The sequence below is a fragment of the Ambystoma mexicanum genome, chromosome 5q (assembly GCF_040938575.1).
Source record: "Ambystoma mexicanum isolate Mex_15411 chromosome 5q, UKY_AmexF1_1, whole genome shotgun sequence".
Classification (NCBI taxonomy): Eukaryota; Metazoa; Chordata; class Amphibia; order Caudata; family Ambystomatidae; genus Ambystoma; species Ambystoma mexicanum.
In genome coordinates, this window is record NC_090933.1 from 181,893,135 (window position 1) to 181,911,051 (window position 17,917).

The 17,917-nt window shown below is 47.3% G+C and overlaps 1 protein-coding gene across 1 annotated transcript in view; it reads right to left on the minus strand.

Annotated features, from left to right (window-relative positions):
* The window catches only part of CYB5A (cytochrome b5 type A), a 270,502-nt gene extending 254,294 nt beyond the window's left edge, over positions 1-16,208 (minus strand). Inside the window, exon 1 of the mRNA XM_069620711.1 lies at positions 15,994-16,208. Coding sequence (XP_069476812.1) covers positions 15,994-16,116 — 123 coding nt within the window. The 5' untranslated portion in view covers positions 16,117-16,208. The remainder of the gene's footprint in view (positions 1-15,993) is intronic.
* Positions 16,209-17,917: the final 1,709 nt, after the last annotated feature.

A 17,917-nucleotide genomic window follows, 5' to 3' on the forward strand; every position in this document is an offset into this window, starting at 1 on the left:
AAGGCAGAACTGATGGGATAGCGATCGCAAAAGACGAATGGATGGGAGGACAGATATTGTTGAAACTCGATGGTAGATGATGTGAGACCAAGAGAGAAGTCGGATGAGACGCAAAGAAGGCAGAGAGAAAAGGAGAAGGTAATGAGGGATGAAAAAATTAAAAGGAAGGATAGGCTGAGACGACAACAACTATATCGCGAAGAGCAAGAGAAACACCTCAATCACAAACAGAAGGCAGCCTATGACCAGTACAAACAGAATCAGCAAAGGTTTACGTGAAAAGAGAATAAAGAGATGGGAAGATGAGGAGTTAGAAGGGCAAAGGAACGTAGAAATGAAAGAAGGGAAGAAGATCAGACTAGAGAAGAAGCGAGGAAGCGCAAGGAAGTCGATGATGATACAGAATGCAAATGTAGACAGAGGGCACGGGATCTTGAATATTTGGAGCGGGAAGTAAAAAAAACCCAATCCTGGTGTAGAATGGGAAGACATCGAAGAATTCTTTCCTGCGTATGACTCAGTACCAGGCAAGAGTGTGGCAAATATTGAAGATGACTTCGACACCAGAAGCATCGGGGAAACGATTGATAAAATATACGATGAAATGGGGCTGGAACAAATTTCCCAAGGGGGAAGGGAAGACGAGCGCTTGGAAAGTACTCAACTATATGACACAGAGGATGTCACCCAAAGTAGTGGGAGCAGGGGACTGTCCCTGGACAGGCTAGAGATTAGTAAGAATGAAGACGATGCAAGGAGTTGCGTGAACTGGGAACAGTGTCCGACTCCGGTGGGGAGACGGCGGACGAGACACACGAAGGGAGACAGCGTGAAAAGCGGCTCCCAAGGGACCAAGGGGTACAATGGTCAGACGCTAGCGAGTCCACACCTACGGCATCGGAGTCCGCCGCACAGCCTGGCCGACATGAGGGAATACCCCACGGTCTGGGGGGAGTGCCAGCGCCTGCCTATGTAGACCTGATTGAGGACATTGCCAGGTAGGCGTTGATGCAGGAATGCTACCCCAGTGATAGACAGGAGAGCTATGGGGAAAGAGAAGGAAGACTGTGCATTTCAATTCCCGTTGCTAGAAAAGGGGGGGGGGCAAGACCACAATATATTCCTTGGCCACACATGGATTGAGAGAACCTGAAAAGCAAGCTTCCAATGCTGACATCGGGAGCCGGGAAGTGGATACACGAGTTAGAAAAAAATGACAGGGCGTGTCACGTTAGCTATAGGGGACATTAAGGGTCTCCTGATCGCCATACTTGGTGAGAGAGCAGACGATGTGTGGAAGTGGGCTGGGTACCCTGGGGTAACCATAATTAACACTACCCATGACTGAGCACCATTCAATAATTGCAGAGCAGCAGTGTGGAAAGCGCTACAAGTGCTGTACCCAGACACTTCCGATATGGAAGCTATAATGACTCGAAAAATGAAAGAGTCAGAGGAACCGTTGATTTATATCCAGAATTTTCGAAACGCATGGGTGCTCGAAACACATGAATCTTGGTTGAAATCCATCCCTGTATTCTACCATATATTGTGCTTAGGGTTGCCTGAAACAGTGCAGAAACAGCTCATGAAATTGGTAGGAGTAGAAGCTAAACCATGGGCCGAAATACAGTTGACAATTGCACACTACTGTAGATTGTTGCAAGAAAAGAATCGAAAAAAGGAGGAAACTCGTAAGGGTGAGGAAGTGAAGCTGGTGCAAAAGAAACTCTCAAAGTATGCTCTCGAAGGAGCCATGTTGACAAGCCCGGCTGAACCGAGTGCACAACAAGCGACTAACCCATTACAGAATAACCAGGGTAACGCGGGATTTTACCCGATGGAATGGGATTTAGAGGAAAAGGATGGCAGAGTAATCAGGGAGGGTTTCAAAGTAATCCAGGAGGTCTTCAGAATAATCAAGGGGGTTTTCAAAACATACAGATGGGCAGTCCAGATATGCCAAACGGACAGATGGACCGACCACCGCCAGTGTGTTGGCTGTGTGGAATGATAGTGAAACACAAAGTGATGCCAGGAGAGCGAGACTAACTGGAGAAGGGAGGCAGAAGGCTGGAAAAATCAAATCATTATTTCATTTTATTTTGATTTCAATATAAAAAAATCATTAAACATTTTAATCAGTTTTATTATAAAAACATCCTATAAATCATGCATCCATACACTCATTCGATCTAAATAAGTCCCTAAAACGTTCAATTGTTTTAAGATATCGACGAGGAATATACAATTCATTTCCAATTCAGATCACATATACAGCTAACAGTAGTTCATTCCAGACAAAGTATCGACTATTGGTGCCCATAAATGCAGATCTTCTTTATATCGTGTGCGAAATGATCACAGCGTATTCCGGACGCATAGCCATGAGAGCTATACCATTAGAACTAGAAGTCTTTGCATATGGCGTGTGTGCGCTTATGGTGGGATTGCCAGGCCTCGCAGATAGAACTACGAGAACCCCTGATGAGTTCCTGTTCAGGCCAAGAATACCTATGCATGAAGAAGAGGGACAAGTATTTCCCTTATCGATACATAGTGCAGCAGTACGAGGGAAAGTAGTAATGGTCGAAGGGTTCGACGATGAAGGCAGACAATGGTGTGCAATTATCGCCATTGAAGAAGGGTACTGAGTGACTGACGTCACTGATGACGATCTGTTCGAAGAACACCCTGACCTAGAAGAGACAAGGGTGGAAGTAAGTCTCATATTCTGGGTCAAAATGATCAAACGAGAAGTGCCACAGAGAATGATGTTGGCGCTGGTCCGTCCAGCATACTTTGAGGATGACATGTCCCAAGTGCCTGTCTCAGTATGGACTACTGGACCTTATGACGTAGGCCTCCTGAAGGGGTAGGAGAAGCGAAAATCAAACTGAAACCAGGAGCAATTTTGCCAAGAGCGCGACAATATCCCATGTCCAGAGAAGCGGATGAAGGGATTGCGAAGACAATTTCCGCCATGATGGAGCAGGGCATCCTAGTGCCATCAGAATCACCTTGTAACACAGTGATTTACCCTGTCAAAAAATCAAAGGGAGGGTCTTGGCATTTAATCCAAGATTTAAGAGCATTAAATGATATAGTCGAAGCAGAGTTCCCTCTAGTCCCTAATCCATCTACGATCCTGTGTAACATACCGAGCGAGGCAAAATATTTCACGGTAATTGATTTGAAAAATGCTTTTTTCTCAATCCCGCTGCACCATGACTCGCAAGATCTGACGTCATTCACTTTCAGACATATGTGTCTAAAAAGTACGAGATTACCCCAGGGGTATTATGAGGCCCCGTCCATTTTCAATAGAGTCCTGCAAATGGTCCTAAGCAATATTGCGGTAGACAGTGTTGTTTTGCAGTATGTAGATGACATTCTGATCTGCAGCACCACTGAAGAGCAATGCAGGCGCGACTCTGTCCAGCTACTGACTATATTGGCTGAGAAAGGATAGAAGGTTGACAAGGAAAAGTTACAATACGGTCAACAAGAGGTGCTATACATAGGCCAGCTAATCTCACACGAGGGGGAAAAAGGTAACCCCGGAAAGGGCTGAAGCTATCATGAACACGGCAAAGCCGCTCACGATAAAGCAAATGCAGAGCTTCCTAGGCCTGTGCAATTATGTTAGAGCATGGGTCTTCGACTACAGGTCGTATACCAAGCCCTTGCTCCAGGCCTTAAAAAAGGCCCAGGTGACCAAGGAAAAAATTGAATGGACTGCGGCTATGGACAAAGGGTTTACTGAACTCAAGAGAGCAATTTGCAAGGCCCAAGTTCTCGGGATTCCTAATTATGCAGAGGAATTCTACCTGTTCTCTCATAAAGATGGCAGATTTATGACGGCAGTGCTCGCCCAAAGAACCTCGTTGGGGTATAAGCCCCTGGCGTACTACAGTGGGAACCTGGACCCAGTCATGAGAGGCCACTTCCCATGCGAACAAAGTTTAGCTGCCGCTGCGTTCGCCAGAGAGAAGGCGACAACTATTGTAATGGGATGCTCCATGAGGTTATACGTCGAGCTCCCATTATTTGCCATACTAGAGAAACCGAAAGGTACACCGACATATCAAAGGGCCTCTGCCTATGAGGTGATTACATCAAATCCATCGATCATAATAGATGTAAAACAGTAAACCGAGCCACGTTCATAGCAGAGCCAGTCACTGAAGGAGAACCGATACATGACTGTGCAAATTATGAAGAATTCTAATGATGAAATCCCCAGGATGAAAGAAAATGCCCTGGCAGGTGGTGAAATTGTTTTCATTGACGATTCCTCAAGAATCGACCGAGAAGACGGACAAAGATATACGGGCGTTGCCGTAATAAAACACATAGCAAACAGAGAATTTCAAATACTCGCTAGTGCACGAATACCATCTCATAATTATTGGATTCGATACTCGCCATTGAGAATCATGCAGACCAGGAAGTAACGGTGTACAGTGACTCGGCCTATGTGACGTCCACAGTGCATGCAGGACTAGTGCGCTGGAAGAGGAGGGGCTGCCTCCGAGCAGACGGCACGCCAGTGCAGCACGCAGCCTTATAGGACAGGCTGGTCAAGGCACTACAGCTCCCAGTGGGCATAGCGGTCGTGAAATGCGCCGCCCATACTCACGGGACAGATTTCATGTTGCGTGGAAATGAAGCAGCAGACACGGAAGCCAAGCGTATGGCACCCAAAAATGAGAAGTTCATGGAAATAGAGGTGGAACGCACCCATGAACGTATGATGATAGCGCGAGCCACACCAAAAGCCTATAGCAAAATGGGGCAGACCCAACTAATGGAGCTCCAAGGGGAGGCACCTCAGGATGACAAGAATCTGTGGAAGCGTTGAGGGGGTTCTTTAAACCCCTCTGACGGGTTGTGGTGGCAAGACAGCACTGGTAAACCAGTAATGCCTGTAGCCCTACTAAAGATAGCATTGGAACAATTATATTACCCTTTTCACATGTCAAAACAAAATCTTGCTGCAACGTTCGCAGAAGACTGGTTTACACCGAATTTAGCGGAGCATGTTGCATTCTTTATGGTGAACTGCATAATCTGCCAGCAATTCACCGCTGGCCACACATTAAAAGTAGTGAGAGGAGTCATCCCCGGGCCAAATGGGCCATTTCAGCACTTGCACGATTATGTCGACATGATTCAAGTATTTAACGGGTACAGGTACTTAATTGTAGTGGTGTGTCCATTCTCCAGATGGATAGAAGCAGGTCCCTGTACACACCCAGACCCAACCTGTGCTGCCAAATTCCTGGTGAGGGAAGTGCTCCCTAGATGGGGGGGTGCGAGGTAATGAGGTCAGATAACGGGGCTCACTTTGTTAATGCAGTATTTGAACAGATTAGCTTAATGCTTGGTATAAAGCACAAGTTCTCGTCGGCGTATCATCCGGAAGGTAACGGTATTTGTAAGAGGCTCAACGGCTTGTTAAAGGAAAGGATGGCTAAGTTGAAGCTTACTCTTAAGAGGGGATGGTTGCACTGCCTTCCACTGGCATTGTATGCTCTTCCGAACCAACCAGGCTCCGACCATCATTTTACGCCGCACAAGCTAGTCACGGGAAGGAGAATGAGGACCCCCCTCTTACCCCTTGAGATAGAGCTAGATGTGATGCCCAGTCCACCCGAGAGGTCCTGGGAACCGAGTTGTCAGAATATCTGAACTGCATGACATCAAGCCTTGCTGTCATTTCAGACCAACTGCAGCGATGGCGAAAAGGGTGCAGCACAATACCAGTCCCAGCGGGAGGTGCTGAAACAGACACAGCTCAAGGTCTATGTGCACCTATCATCTTCCCTGGTGAGGCAGTGCTGGTAAGAAACCACACAAAGAAAAGGAGGGACGAGCCAAGATTCAACGGCCCGTTCATCGTAGAAGACTGCACTTCCTCAGCAATCAAACTGCAAGGCAGGAGAGCTTGGATCTTCCTAAATGACATTAAACCTTACATCAGTGAGATCCCTTCAGCTGCACCCCACCACGAAGAACCCACAGACAACGGGGGGGAAGAACCTCAGCACGTGCAGACAAGATCCATAGCGAGGAAGAAGGACGCATAAGCAGCAAAGGCCAAGATAAGGAGCTCCTGTGCAAGTTGTGGCTTAAAAACAGGGACATTTTCCACCGGGAAAAAGGGGGAATAAGGACATAATACGGACACTCTGTGGATTATAGTTGCAGGGTGAAGAAGAACGAAAAGGGGAGGAGGGTTTAAATTGGACACTCTGTACATCACAGTTGCAAGGAAAGAAGAGAATTGTGCATCCAAGCCACAACACACTGATCAAACGAAATTTTGAATCAAGCCATCCTTAAACATTGCTGAAAAACAAAGATTCTGATAGACTGAGCGAAAGACTTTTCCGGTTAGAAGCACAACAGTGTCCTGAAGCAGCCAATATCAAGACTTTGTTTCACAAGATACATGGTATCTCCCGGAAGAAATTTCACATGGGATGTATTGACCTACATTCAGTTAGTGGTAATTTCATATCCGTAACTTGTAGGGAGAGTCTCCAATGTCACAGACTTTATACAAGATCCTGCTAATAAGAAAGTAATCTGGCAACTACTGACTGTCATCACGGAAGCCCTCGCTGAGTTGCCCGAATACAGTAATAAGGACACAAATGTTTCCACCACAAGTGATCATCGAACTGACACACGCTTTTCTTTCGCATTATAGAGGAGTGGCCAGGACTCATCGGGAGAACCACGGATACACTAACGTACATCAGAGATCCAAGAAACAATGAATATCTGAACCAACTGTGGATCAAGCTGAACTATGTGGTCGCAATCCACGCAGCAGGAAAGTGCAGAGACTGTTCACGTCAAAAGAAAGGCCTTTGATCCAGAACCCAGCAAAGCAGGACAAATGTCCCCGTCACCCGAGGACAGCTTGCTGGCACATAATGTCCTGTTTCGTCTAGTCACAAACTATCCAGAAATGGTGGGAAGGCCTGCAGAGGTTGACATCGTCACCTTCCTCAGAGATCCAGCTAACACTGCACACATGGGAACACTCCTCCACTGCATCATGCTCCAGGTGGAGCTGTCCAAAGTTCAAAGAGAGTATCTAAGGACATTCCAGTGAAACCGTCCGCCAAGGGACAGATCCAGGAGATAGAGACACAGTTCTTCATCTTTCCGCCGTGGGACAGATCGAGAAGAGAACTTCACCGTTGTGTTATTTTTATTTTTCATTTTCATGTTTATTTTTATTCTTATTTTTTTTTTTTTATTTGATTTTGAGTGGTACCATTTTTCAATTTTTTCCGCATTTAAACAGGTTCCAGCATGTACTTAGGAGTGAAGCAGATTCGGGGAATGCATTGAGAATTGACCTATCCAAGTTGGAGTGAATGCTAAATGGTTTCAGATAACCAGATGGGAGTTATTGCAGACAATCAACACCACCATAAAAGGATGTAACGCGAACAAAGAAGAACAGAGCAATCCGATTAATGACCAGAACATATCCAGAACAGATATGTACTTGACATGATCACAGCGATGGATGGAGGTGTTTGCGCAAAAATTGGAGAATCATGTTGCACATTTATACCTCCGCACGATTAGGAAAATGGAGCCTTAACAGAAGCCATAAGTATGTTGACAAGCCTGAAGAACCAGATGATCGATGAAACTGAATAAAAGTGGATGATGATAGCTGGTATGGAGCACTATTCTCATGGGTCACGCAATGGATGGCAGATATGTTCAAGTTTCTGGGAGCCTTACTAGTACTGATACTGCTAGGATTCTGTGTTATCAAGATAATCATCACACAGTGCCAGAAAACTGAAGAAAGCCATTGGGATGAAAATCATGGTCGGTGTCGAACCAGGTTGGAAGCCCAGAGAACTGACTGGTGAAGAAATAAGAGACTTTGTGAGAGCCAGCGAATTTGCACCAGAAGGAACAAAGTTCACGTATCCCAGGAGACAAAGGAAGTATGAAGGAAAATGGATCTATTGCAGCCCAAATGGACAATACCAGCTAATGACCTGGAACAAAGACGAACACGTAAAAACAGCAGGAAGTTTGAAAGGTGTGATAAAAAATATGGACTCCAAAGATACACACATGCACACCATTGTGTACAAACCGTGAAAACGACGAACTGGACACCGAAGAACCAAGGAAGATGAATCCAAAGGAGGAAGCAGAAGTGGTCGATGAACCGACCAGAGGCGGAAGTGTAGAGGAGGTCCCAGACATGGTCTGCACCCCTGCCCCCCATTTCGAGATACCAGGAACATACTCTGCAAAATATGTGACGCACAAGGAGCAATTGGACCAACAGAGAGCTATACTGGGCTATGCCCGGTGCCCATCAGAAGAGCAATACCGGCTGAAATGCCTATAACCAGACAGCCATGGGCTGCATGGTACCCTCTCAGACAACCGTACCAGCAGCTGACACGAAATGAAGACTACTTACAGGATGTCCCCTAAGAGACCCACAGATTCTTAATGGAAGGCAAAAGGTGATGACATAAGAGCCCAGACGTGACGTACAGATAACCATAAAACAACGAGCAAAAGATGATACACAAGGACAAAATGTAAAGAATAATGATGTGATAGACGTATAAGAAGATACAACGTTGCAGCACAAAGAACGTAACCAGGATCGAATTGTGCAATTGACTGAATGCATGTAAATAGGCTTGGAATGTAAGAAGCGAAGTAAACGGTACTGCTCGCAATGCTTAGTAGAACCTTAGAGCAGCAAGCGCCAATCATATATCTACCTCAATGAAGCACACTATACAAGTGCGACTCCATTTTGTAAAGCAGAATTAAGCCAATGTTGCAAAGGACTAACAAGGCCAAGATTCAGATTCCAGCCAAAGCCAAAGGAAAGCGCAGAATCGAAACTCAGTAAGAAGTAGCTCATGCCTGGGAATTCAAGGTCAACCTAAGGAAGTGAGGAGAGCAGCAACCTCGGAGAATCGAAACTTCAAAGCATACGAGCCAGCCAGTCAAGGTCGAGATAAGGAGGCCCCAGGCAGGTGGCGAGACTAAGTAAGAATCAAATACACGAAAAGAAGGAAAATGAAGCAGATTCACAGTGAACAGAAACGTGACCAGCCAAGGGCAAAGAGGTACCAACGTCTGATGTCACCCAGAACCCAGGATGCCATAACTTTTCCTGATAAGCTACAGTTTTGAGACCATCCTCAGCCAACTAATTGACACATAGCCCTAAAAGGTACTGATTGATGGAAGGGAGGCAGGGTGAATCTTGGGGCACTTCGCATCTGGGTGTCCATTCTGCATGCTGCTAATTAGAGTAGAGATTTATGCCTAGGGGTGTAACCCACCCAATCTCAATGGACCAAATAATCTAGGGTCCTATAGCTGTTAGAACCAATAAGACGTCGTAGTTGTAGTGACGTCTATCACGAGTGATGTAGTGGGATGGGCGTAGACGCCCACCCGATAAGAGTTATCCAATCCGCATGCTCTGTTACCATATACAGATATAGCACCTATACTTAAGTTACCTTTTCTAACCAATAGAATTGCATGACAAACTTCAAATTATGACGAATTTTGCCCATAAACGTTGCCGTTTGAGTGAAGAATTTGGAAGTTGAAGCGAGACAGGCGATCGCAACTCTGTTGATTACCATTTGTTTCCCCGTTTTTTCTACTAGTCATTAAACAGAATTCCCTTTGCCAAACTATTGAGTTGTCCTTATTGAATTGTGTTGGAGTAAGAATCCTGCACCCTAACCTCCTCAAGGTGCAGCTATCTTGTCTTACAGGTACTTGAGGGTGAGCTCTGACCTATGGGCCCGTCAGAGGACGATCTGCACTCCCGTACACGAAGTTAGGAGACAGCAGATTCATAATGAAACAGAGTCCAATCCTGGCAAGAATAATAATAATCATCGTAGACTTGAATAGTGATGGATTGCTGGATATAAAAGTGTAATTCCAAGCACCAATTGATTAAGAGTGAAAGGATTAAAAAAATAATGCAAAGAAACATGGTCCATTGCCAGCACCATACTAAAAACAACATGTAATAATAGTTTCGAGTAATGATGGAAAGCAAGTCCTATTCCCAAGCCAAACTGGACAGCGATTAAGAATAGGAGTGATGTATGATGAACGTTCAGTCTAAAAACCACTGCAAGGAAAACCAAGCTCGAGAAGAGATTTCAACCATGAGCATATGCTGGGGAATAAAGTCCAGTTCAGCCTGCAAAGTGATCAATGCGTAATGGATTTTGGGAAGCGAAGTTAAAGCCAGAGTTTTCAAAGTCAAATGCATTTTAGGAAGCAGTTTTATACCAGACCAAAGAGTGATCAAGTCGGGTTTATGTTGCAAGGCCAAGTCTTATCAAAGACCAAAGAGAAATTATTTTCAAAGTCAAGTGCATAGTGAAATAAAGTGTAAAACAGGGCCGAACCTTGGCCCAGTCAAATCAAACAGAGCTTGGAAAGTAGAAACAGCCTGACGCCCATATCAAACAAAGTGAATTCCAATTATCTTTGACATCATTTAATTTCCCACTACACATTTGATTAGTAAGTTTGAACCAAAAACAAACTCTTAAAACAATCCAAAAGTGATATGTGACCGGGGGGTCTACGTGAAGACCCTAATTCATATTGGACAATAACTAGATTAAATTACAATTAGACCATTACAATGTAAGGACACACGTAAAGCAAAGGCTGAATTGTGTTAGGGTGAAAGACAACATGTTTTGAGAAAATAGGGAGGTATAAGTAGAAAAACTTAATTAAGGTGGAGGCTTAAAACCCAGAGAGATAAAAAGTTACCTAGAACAGGCAACAATAGAATCATGGTCATCAGATCATAAAGGAGTTGGTACATGGGGAGAACCTCTTGGTTACTCTCCCCTACCAGATACCTAGAAGCAGTATTTCCAAAGTCCCCGTTGTGTATGAACGCTAGGTATCAGCCTTTAAGAACCGAGGATCGGACCCTCTGCGGCAAAGGCCTCGTATGACAAGGCTGCAGTGTTGCCTGATGACACGTAGCACGCAACGCAACTTCCATGCTTCAGAGCCTCTAAGAATCGAGGATCAGACGCTCTGCAGCAAAGCCTTTGCAGGACAAGGATGCAGTGTTGTGAGATGCAGGTGTTTGGCAGCGAAGGGGTAGCAGCGGAGATTGCGAGCGTGGATGACACTCAGTCCATCCACAACGGTAAGGTAAGAAAGAACAGGGAGGGAAAGTAGCGCTTATGTACTCCACGCAACGCCACGCCCTGGCGCCTCCGTTCCCCTCTGCCCGTCTCCTTGTGCACTTTCCACCCACAACTCAGGCTCCACTTGTCCTAGCATTGCGAGTCCTTCCACTCTCCTCCCGTCTCCACATGCGCTTTCTACCCGCAACTCAGGCTCTGCTTGTCCCAGCCTTGCGTGTCCTTCCTCTCTTTTCCCGCCTTTACGTGCACTTTACCAGCATTCTTGGGTCCTTTTTCTCCCCTCCTCCTTCCCCATACAGGTCCCCCTGTATCTATTTATTGTATACTTGCTGTACTTTCTGCATTATTTTCTTCTCCTCTAGGTCCCCCAGGGTTCTGGTGTCTTACATATATTGTACTGTGTTTACATTCCCCTCTCACTCTATATTGGTTTGTGACTAGTATTTTATTTTTCTGGCATTGTGCATATATCTTCTTACTCATCTAAGTCCCCCAAGGTTACTAGTGTTCTGTGTATTCTGTCCTGTATTGCATTTCCCCTCTCACTATTGTTCCCCCCACCCCCAGTGGTCTCCAGTGTATTATTGCAAATGTTTGCACTGTCTCCTTCTCATTAAGTCCTCCCCTGCCCTGCCCTCCCCCAACTGCAAGCATTGTGGTTCGGTTCTCTGTGCTCACCACTGTACCCGTCCTCTTGTACGTCCCCACTTTGTGTGCCCCTAGCATGACACCCCTCACCCCTCCTGCTTGGGCTGCCTTCTCTTGCTGTGCCTTGCACCCCTCCATGGTGCTCTCTCTCTCCCACCATCTTCTCTAACTGCTACTTTATCTCTTATCCTGTCCCTCTCACTAAGTCTGGTAGGAGGAAGCTCAAAAAGGGACATACTGGTCTCCAGGCCTCCCTATCGCTGATACCTTCACAGGTGCTTCCTCCAGACAGACACTCACCAACATCCACTTTGTCGTTCCCTCTCCAGGCCTATGGACCCCACATAGGTTCTCCGTTCCCTCTCCTTTCTCCTCCTCTCCCATTAATGGTGGCAATCGGTGGAAGCTTCGCCTGGCCCCCCTCCACTCCTACAAGACCATCATTAATGCATCTGAATAGCACCTTCTTGGTCCAAGGCCCTCAACCCAATCTCCTCCTTTTCGATAGACACTTCCTGAATCTTATCAACATCCTTCCTTCTCCTGCTATTCCTAACTACACCTCTCTGGCTCCTCCACCACCTTCTTCTTCTGCCAGCCTCCTCTGCTTCTCTGGCTGCTCTGCCTCCTCCTTCCTCTGCCACCTCTTTGGCACCCTCTTCCTCCTCCGACTACCCTGCCATCTCCTTCCACTTCTGCCCACTCTCGGGCACCTCAAACACCTCTGAAGGGCGTACCTCATGACTGGATCCCTCCACAGAAGTCTTTCAAATCTGGCAATTTGCTCCATGTCGCTACCCTCAACTCTTGCTCTGCTGTCAAACACTCCTCTGACATCTGCCGACTGCTCAAAGAACTTGATCTGGATGTCCTTGGTCTCACAGAGACATGGTTCATGACCAGCTCCGTCACAGGTTTTGACACTCTCCTCCGTGATGGCTACAAGATCCTCTCTGAACCCACAACCAACTGTCCAAGAGTTGGAGTGGCCCTGATCTTCCTGGAGTGTATCCCTGCTTCTGTCATTCACACGCAGGCCTACTCCTCCTTTGAATGCATGGCCTGCAGGCTCTCTCTCTCTCCTGCCTCTCTTACTGTGGCCACCATCTACAGGTCGCCTGGCCAGGTCACCCTCTTACTCTCAAGAGCGGGCCGACCTCTCAACTTCTCCTCGGAGACCTCAGAATCCATTTGGATGCCTCTAGCCCCTCCTCTGTGCTCTTTCGCAATATCTGCAGCTCTCTTTCTCTCTCCCTCTCTCTCTCTATCTATTCTTCCCTCTGGCCCCACACTCTGCCGGGCACACCCTGGATGTTCTTATCTCATCAGACATCCCGCTCTCCAACCCTCTAACCACTCCTCTCTCTTGGACATACCACTTTCTTCTCTCTTCTCACCCGTCGCTCTCTGTCCCCCAGGCAAAGATGACACCAGCACTACCACCGACCTTCTCGGTCATCCGGTCCATGAAGCGTGTGTCAGTGGAGGCCTTTGCCGATGCTTTCTCTCCTCCTCCTTCACCTGCGGCTGACTCACACTCTGACACAGCCCTCTCCAACCTGAGGCTCTCAATCTGTAACACTCTTGATGTCCTTTCCCCTGTCATGAAGATCCGTCTGAAGCCCACATCCAAGTGAAATTCTTGGTATGATTCCGACCTCGCCACCTTTGTATGTTTATTTATTTGATAATGCGCACCAAATCCTCAGGTAGCAGGGCGCAGCAGTTACAAGAATATTTAGAGCTTAGTTACAACAGGTGGTTATTAAAATACATACTTACAAAAGATATATATACAAGGAAGGTAGAGTACACAGTACATATATAACAGTCATAAACGTGAGGTAAGAGTCAAGGTGTCATTGAGTGCAGGGTAGAGGTTTATGAACTGTCCTTGGTGCACGCAAGTGTATGGTGGCTGAGAGAAAGTGCGGGGCATCAGGCTCATCCTCCGACAAAACGGCCTGTCACCTGCTCCAAAGGCAATATAGACTCTGTCCTGTCCAATAAGAGGGCCTACATCCAATCCTGTGTCTCTGCAGCCTCTAACAACTCTGCCGAACTCTTCAAAATCTGCAAGGAGCTGGCCAATCTTGCTGCAGTCTCCACCTCGCATGTTCCTTCCCAGGCCCCTTTGCATGGCAATGGCTTCTCACTTCACCATTAAAACTCAGGACATCCTGTCCATTCTCTCCTCTTCCTCTACCACTCCTGGCCCCTCTCCTCCTCCTTCCCAGTGTTCACTCCCGACAATGTTTCTAGACAAGTCTGATCTATGAAAATCTTGTCAAAGAAGGTGCACCCCTGCTCCTCAAGAACCATCAAGGACCACATTGACAACCTCGCTCCAGCCTTGGCCGATTTCTGCAATCACTCTTTTGCCACTGGAACCTTCCCTCCCCCCCCCCCAAAGCACTCCCTTGTGCACCCCCTCCTCAAGAAGCCCTCTGCCGATCCCACCTCTCCATTTAACTACCGCACAATCTCTATAACTCCTTTCCTGGGCCAACTGCTGGAAAAGCTGGCCATCTCCCAGCTTACTCACCATACTGAATCGGTTGGTTGTCTCCATGACCACCAGTCTGGCTTTAGAGCAGCCGGAAGAACGGAAACTGCTCTCCTGAACACCCGTGAAAACCTACTCTCTAATCTCGACTCAAACCTTCCTTCTGTTCTCATTCTTCTTGAGCTATCCTCTGCGTTCAATATGGCCAACCACGCCATCCTGATCAATAGTCTCTGTGACAACCTAGGCATCACAAATCAGGACCTAGCATGGTTGACCTCCTTTCTATCTGTTCGAGCCTCCCAGGTCCAAATCGGGTTCTTCCTCTCCCACTTTTCTCTCTACATGTGGTGTTCCCCAGGGTTCTAACCTCTTACCCTGGCTCTTCAACCATTGCTTGGCTGCTCTGGTCCACCTCAACTCTACCTTCTGTTCTAACTTTCAGTGTTAATCAGATGACACTCGAGCAGCATGGAATGCAATAGGGACCACAGGGAGACAAAGAGGGCTCTCCCCGGAGCTCCTCCTGTGGCAGGCCAGCACCTGTCATCATGCTATAAACTGCGACTTTGAACTTCCTCAGCTGTAAGCGTTGATGCAGCAGTGATTTAACTGCTGATATTCCCACAAGAACACTTGCTACCTTACCGCAGGGCCCCGGTTCCCTTTTGGGTGTAAGCAGCTGAACCTCTAAATCTCACTCAGTGCCTGTCGTCTCTATGCCAGCACAACACAGATCTCATTCAAAGGCCATTTCGCACTTAGAAAACTAAAAACAGGCAATGTTCTCATTGAAGTTGGTAGACATGTTCACCAAGTAAATAAAATACATTCTGTATTACATAATCTAGTATAAATGAGGTAAAAGTATTCACGGGAGACTACTCTTATAATGAGTTTATAATTCTTGTGCCGTGTATCAAAAAAGGGCAAAGCAGCTTAATTCAAATTCCAAAACAAGTTTTCAACAGCCTCCGTTTTGATGTGCCAATAAAGACCAAAGCAGTTCAGTCTCACCTCCGGACTGGCACAATGGATTACATGAAAAATGAGTTTTTGATGGGAAAGCGGAGCGTTATGGTTTATCCACTGGAATGGGGAGCTTTTTCCAACGAATTGATAAAAATTGGAAAGTTATCCACATTCTTGGCTCGGGAGTCTCTCAAACAGAGACGGTAGGTTGGCATGGATGCAAGTGGGGAGCGAGGTTTGTTGCGGTGGACTAGCGAAGGTGGTGAAATAATCATAATGTGTTATATCACTTTACCGAGAACTTTTACACACACATACCTATCATACATCTGAAATTAGTACTAGTTTTATGAACTTCTGAAAACGCGCACACAATCCCAGCAACTAGCACTTAACGTGCTGAGCTATTCTAACCGGCCCCGTAAGCACAGTGGATACCGTCTGTGGGAAATGAAACACCACTGGGACCTGGGGAGGGGGGATAAGTAATGCAGGAGTGGAGCGAAGAACAAGAACTCACAGTGGAGGACGTAGAGAGCACACATTGTGTAGTTGGACAGTGCGGAAGATAGAAAGTGGAGTGAAGGGTTAAGGAAGTGTTAAATGTAACAGAAGGGAATCGTAGGGGCTCCGTACCTCCTCTAAAAAGCTGGTGACATCGTAGACGTTGTGGTGCAGGATTATCCAAGTGCTCTTACTATGGTTATGCTTCTGGATCTCCTCTAGGGTAAAATATTTCGTTTCTTTGCTGTCAGCCATTCTGCCGTCTTTAGCACCTGCGAGACAACCCTGCTCTCCGTACCTGGTAAATTCATAAGGAAGTCCCACAGCCTGCACCACTGCCGTCTATTCTCTCCGCCCACGCTGCCAGCACCAATCAACAGACGGAAATACGATAACGCCTACATTCCCATAGAACGTGAGTTTGACAAGCGACTTCTTCCCATTAGAAGAAGGGTCCTAGCAACGTACCCATATCACGTGGTCTGCACGTCACTTTATATGGTGGGGACACTTCGTTCTGTTAGTATGTAGTTTAAAACGTGTATTCCGCTGTTACAACTAGCTAAGAAAAGCATAACAAAGGCCTCCTCAGAGAGGATAGGCCCGTGACCCCCACCAGTTCTTCTTAGCAAACATGACGCACTCGACGACACGTTTTTAGAGGTTTTGTAGTACCCCTTCGCATTTTACTATTGCTGTGGAGGGGTCCTCCCGGAGAGTTCACGAGGAGATGACAGAGGTTCACTTCGTCATCTATGCTCTGTTTGGTGGACGCTTGTGGCTGGCTGTGCACAGACGCAAGAGGGAGAGAGCAGTGTTCCATCAGATGAGGAGGCTGACTCAGGCAGGGCAGAACAGTGTCTGGGTGGAGGGTGCTGGGCTCGAGGAGGCGGGGCGGACTCTCTAGGCTGGTGCAGGGGGTGAGTGTGCTTGGAGGAGGTGGTAAGGATGGCAAAGGGGAATGGGAAGGCTGACAAGAAGGGGGGGTATAAGAGGGGGCGAAGAAGGGGAAGGCACTGACTGCGAAATCTACATCTGTGGAGGGGGGAAGGAGCATAGCTCTCAACCATTTGTGTCGTAAAGGTGGGTGAAATCACCCGATTTTGTTTTTGCCGCGTGAGGGGCCCATTGTAATGAATGGGCGTGCAGGAGGCTTGGCGGGTGAGTCAGCCCTTTACAAGGCGGGTGACACCTGCCAAAAGCGTGTGAGTTGAGAGCTATGAAGGAGGGAAGTGAGGGGCGGCATCGCAGGTCTCCACAGAGGGATGATGGAGGGGGGGCTGGACCGGGGCAACTCTGGGTTGGGGACCCAGGAAAAGTGCGCTTTGGAGGGGCCGCAGGGAGCGGTGTGCCTGGGGTGGAGCAGATGCAGTGTGACAGTGTGTGGAAGGTGGTGTTGAAGCCTGATAGTCGTGTGAAGATGTTTCTGGGGAAAATCCGATGGTGATTGATGGATGGGTGAAGGCGGCCGTGGGGGATGTCACTCGGGTGCTAGTAGTGGCTGGGGGTCGGTTGTTGGTGGAGGGGACGGATGCTGGTAGTAAGGCTAAGATTCTGGAAGTGCGTTGTCTGGGTAGGTATGCGTTGCGAGTGTTTGACCAAAGTGGTGTCATGGAAGGGGGTGTTGTATGGAGTGCCGGTGTCTGTAAATATGTCTGAGGTGGAGGAGTAGCTGGTGGATGGGGTGGTGGAGGTTGGGGAGGAGAGATGCACTTGGGGATGTGGTGTCTACGACTGTGGCAATGAGGTTTGCGAGGGCGGAGTGTCCGAAGGTGGTGGAGTTGGGTTACCAGAGGTTCTGTGTGAAAGTTTATGTAGCGTTGCCTTTGAGGTGTTATAAGTGCCAGCAGTTTGGACATGTGGCGAGAGTATGCAGGAATGAGAGGCACTGTGGGAGGTGTGGTGGAAATCACGATATTAAGGAATGCAAGGTGGAGACCCCGGAGAAGTGTGTGAATTGTGGGGGGGGTACTCTACTGCGTTTAGGGGCTGTGAGACCCACAGGGTGGCGAGAGAGGTGGTTTAGGTGAGGGCGGCGGAAGGTTTGTCTTATGCG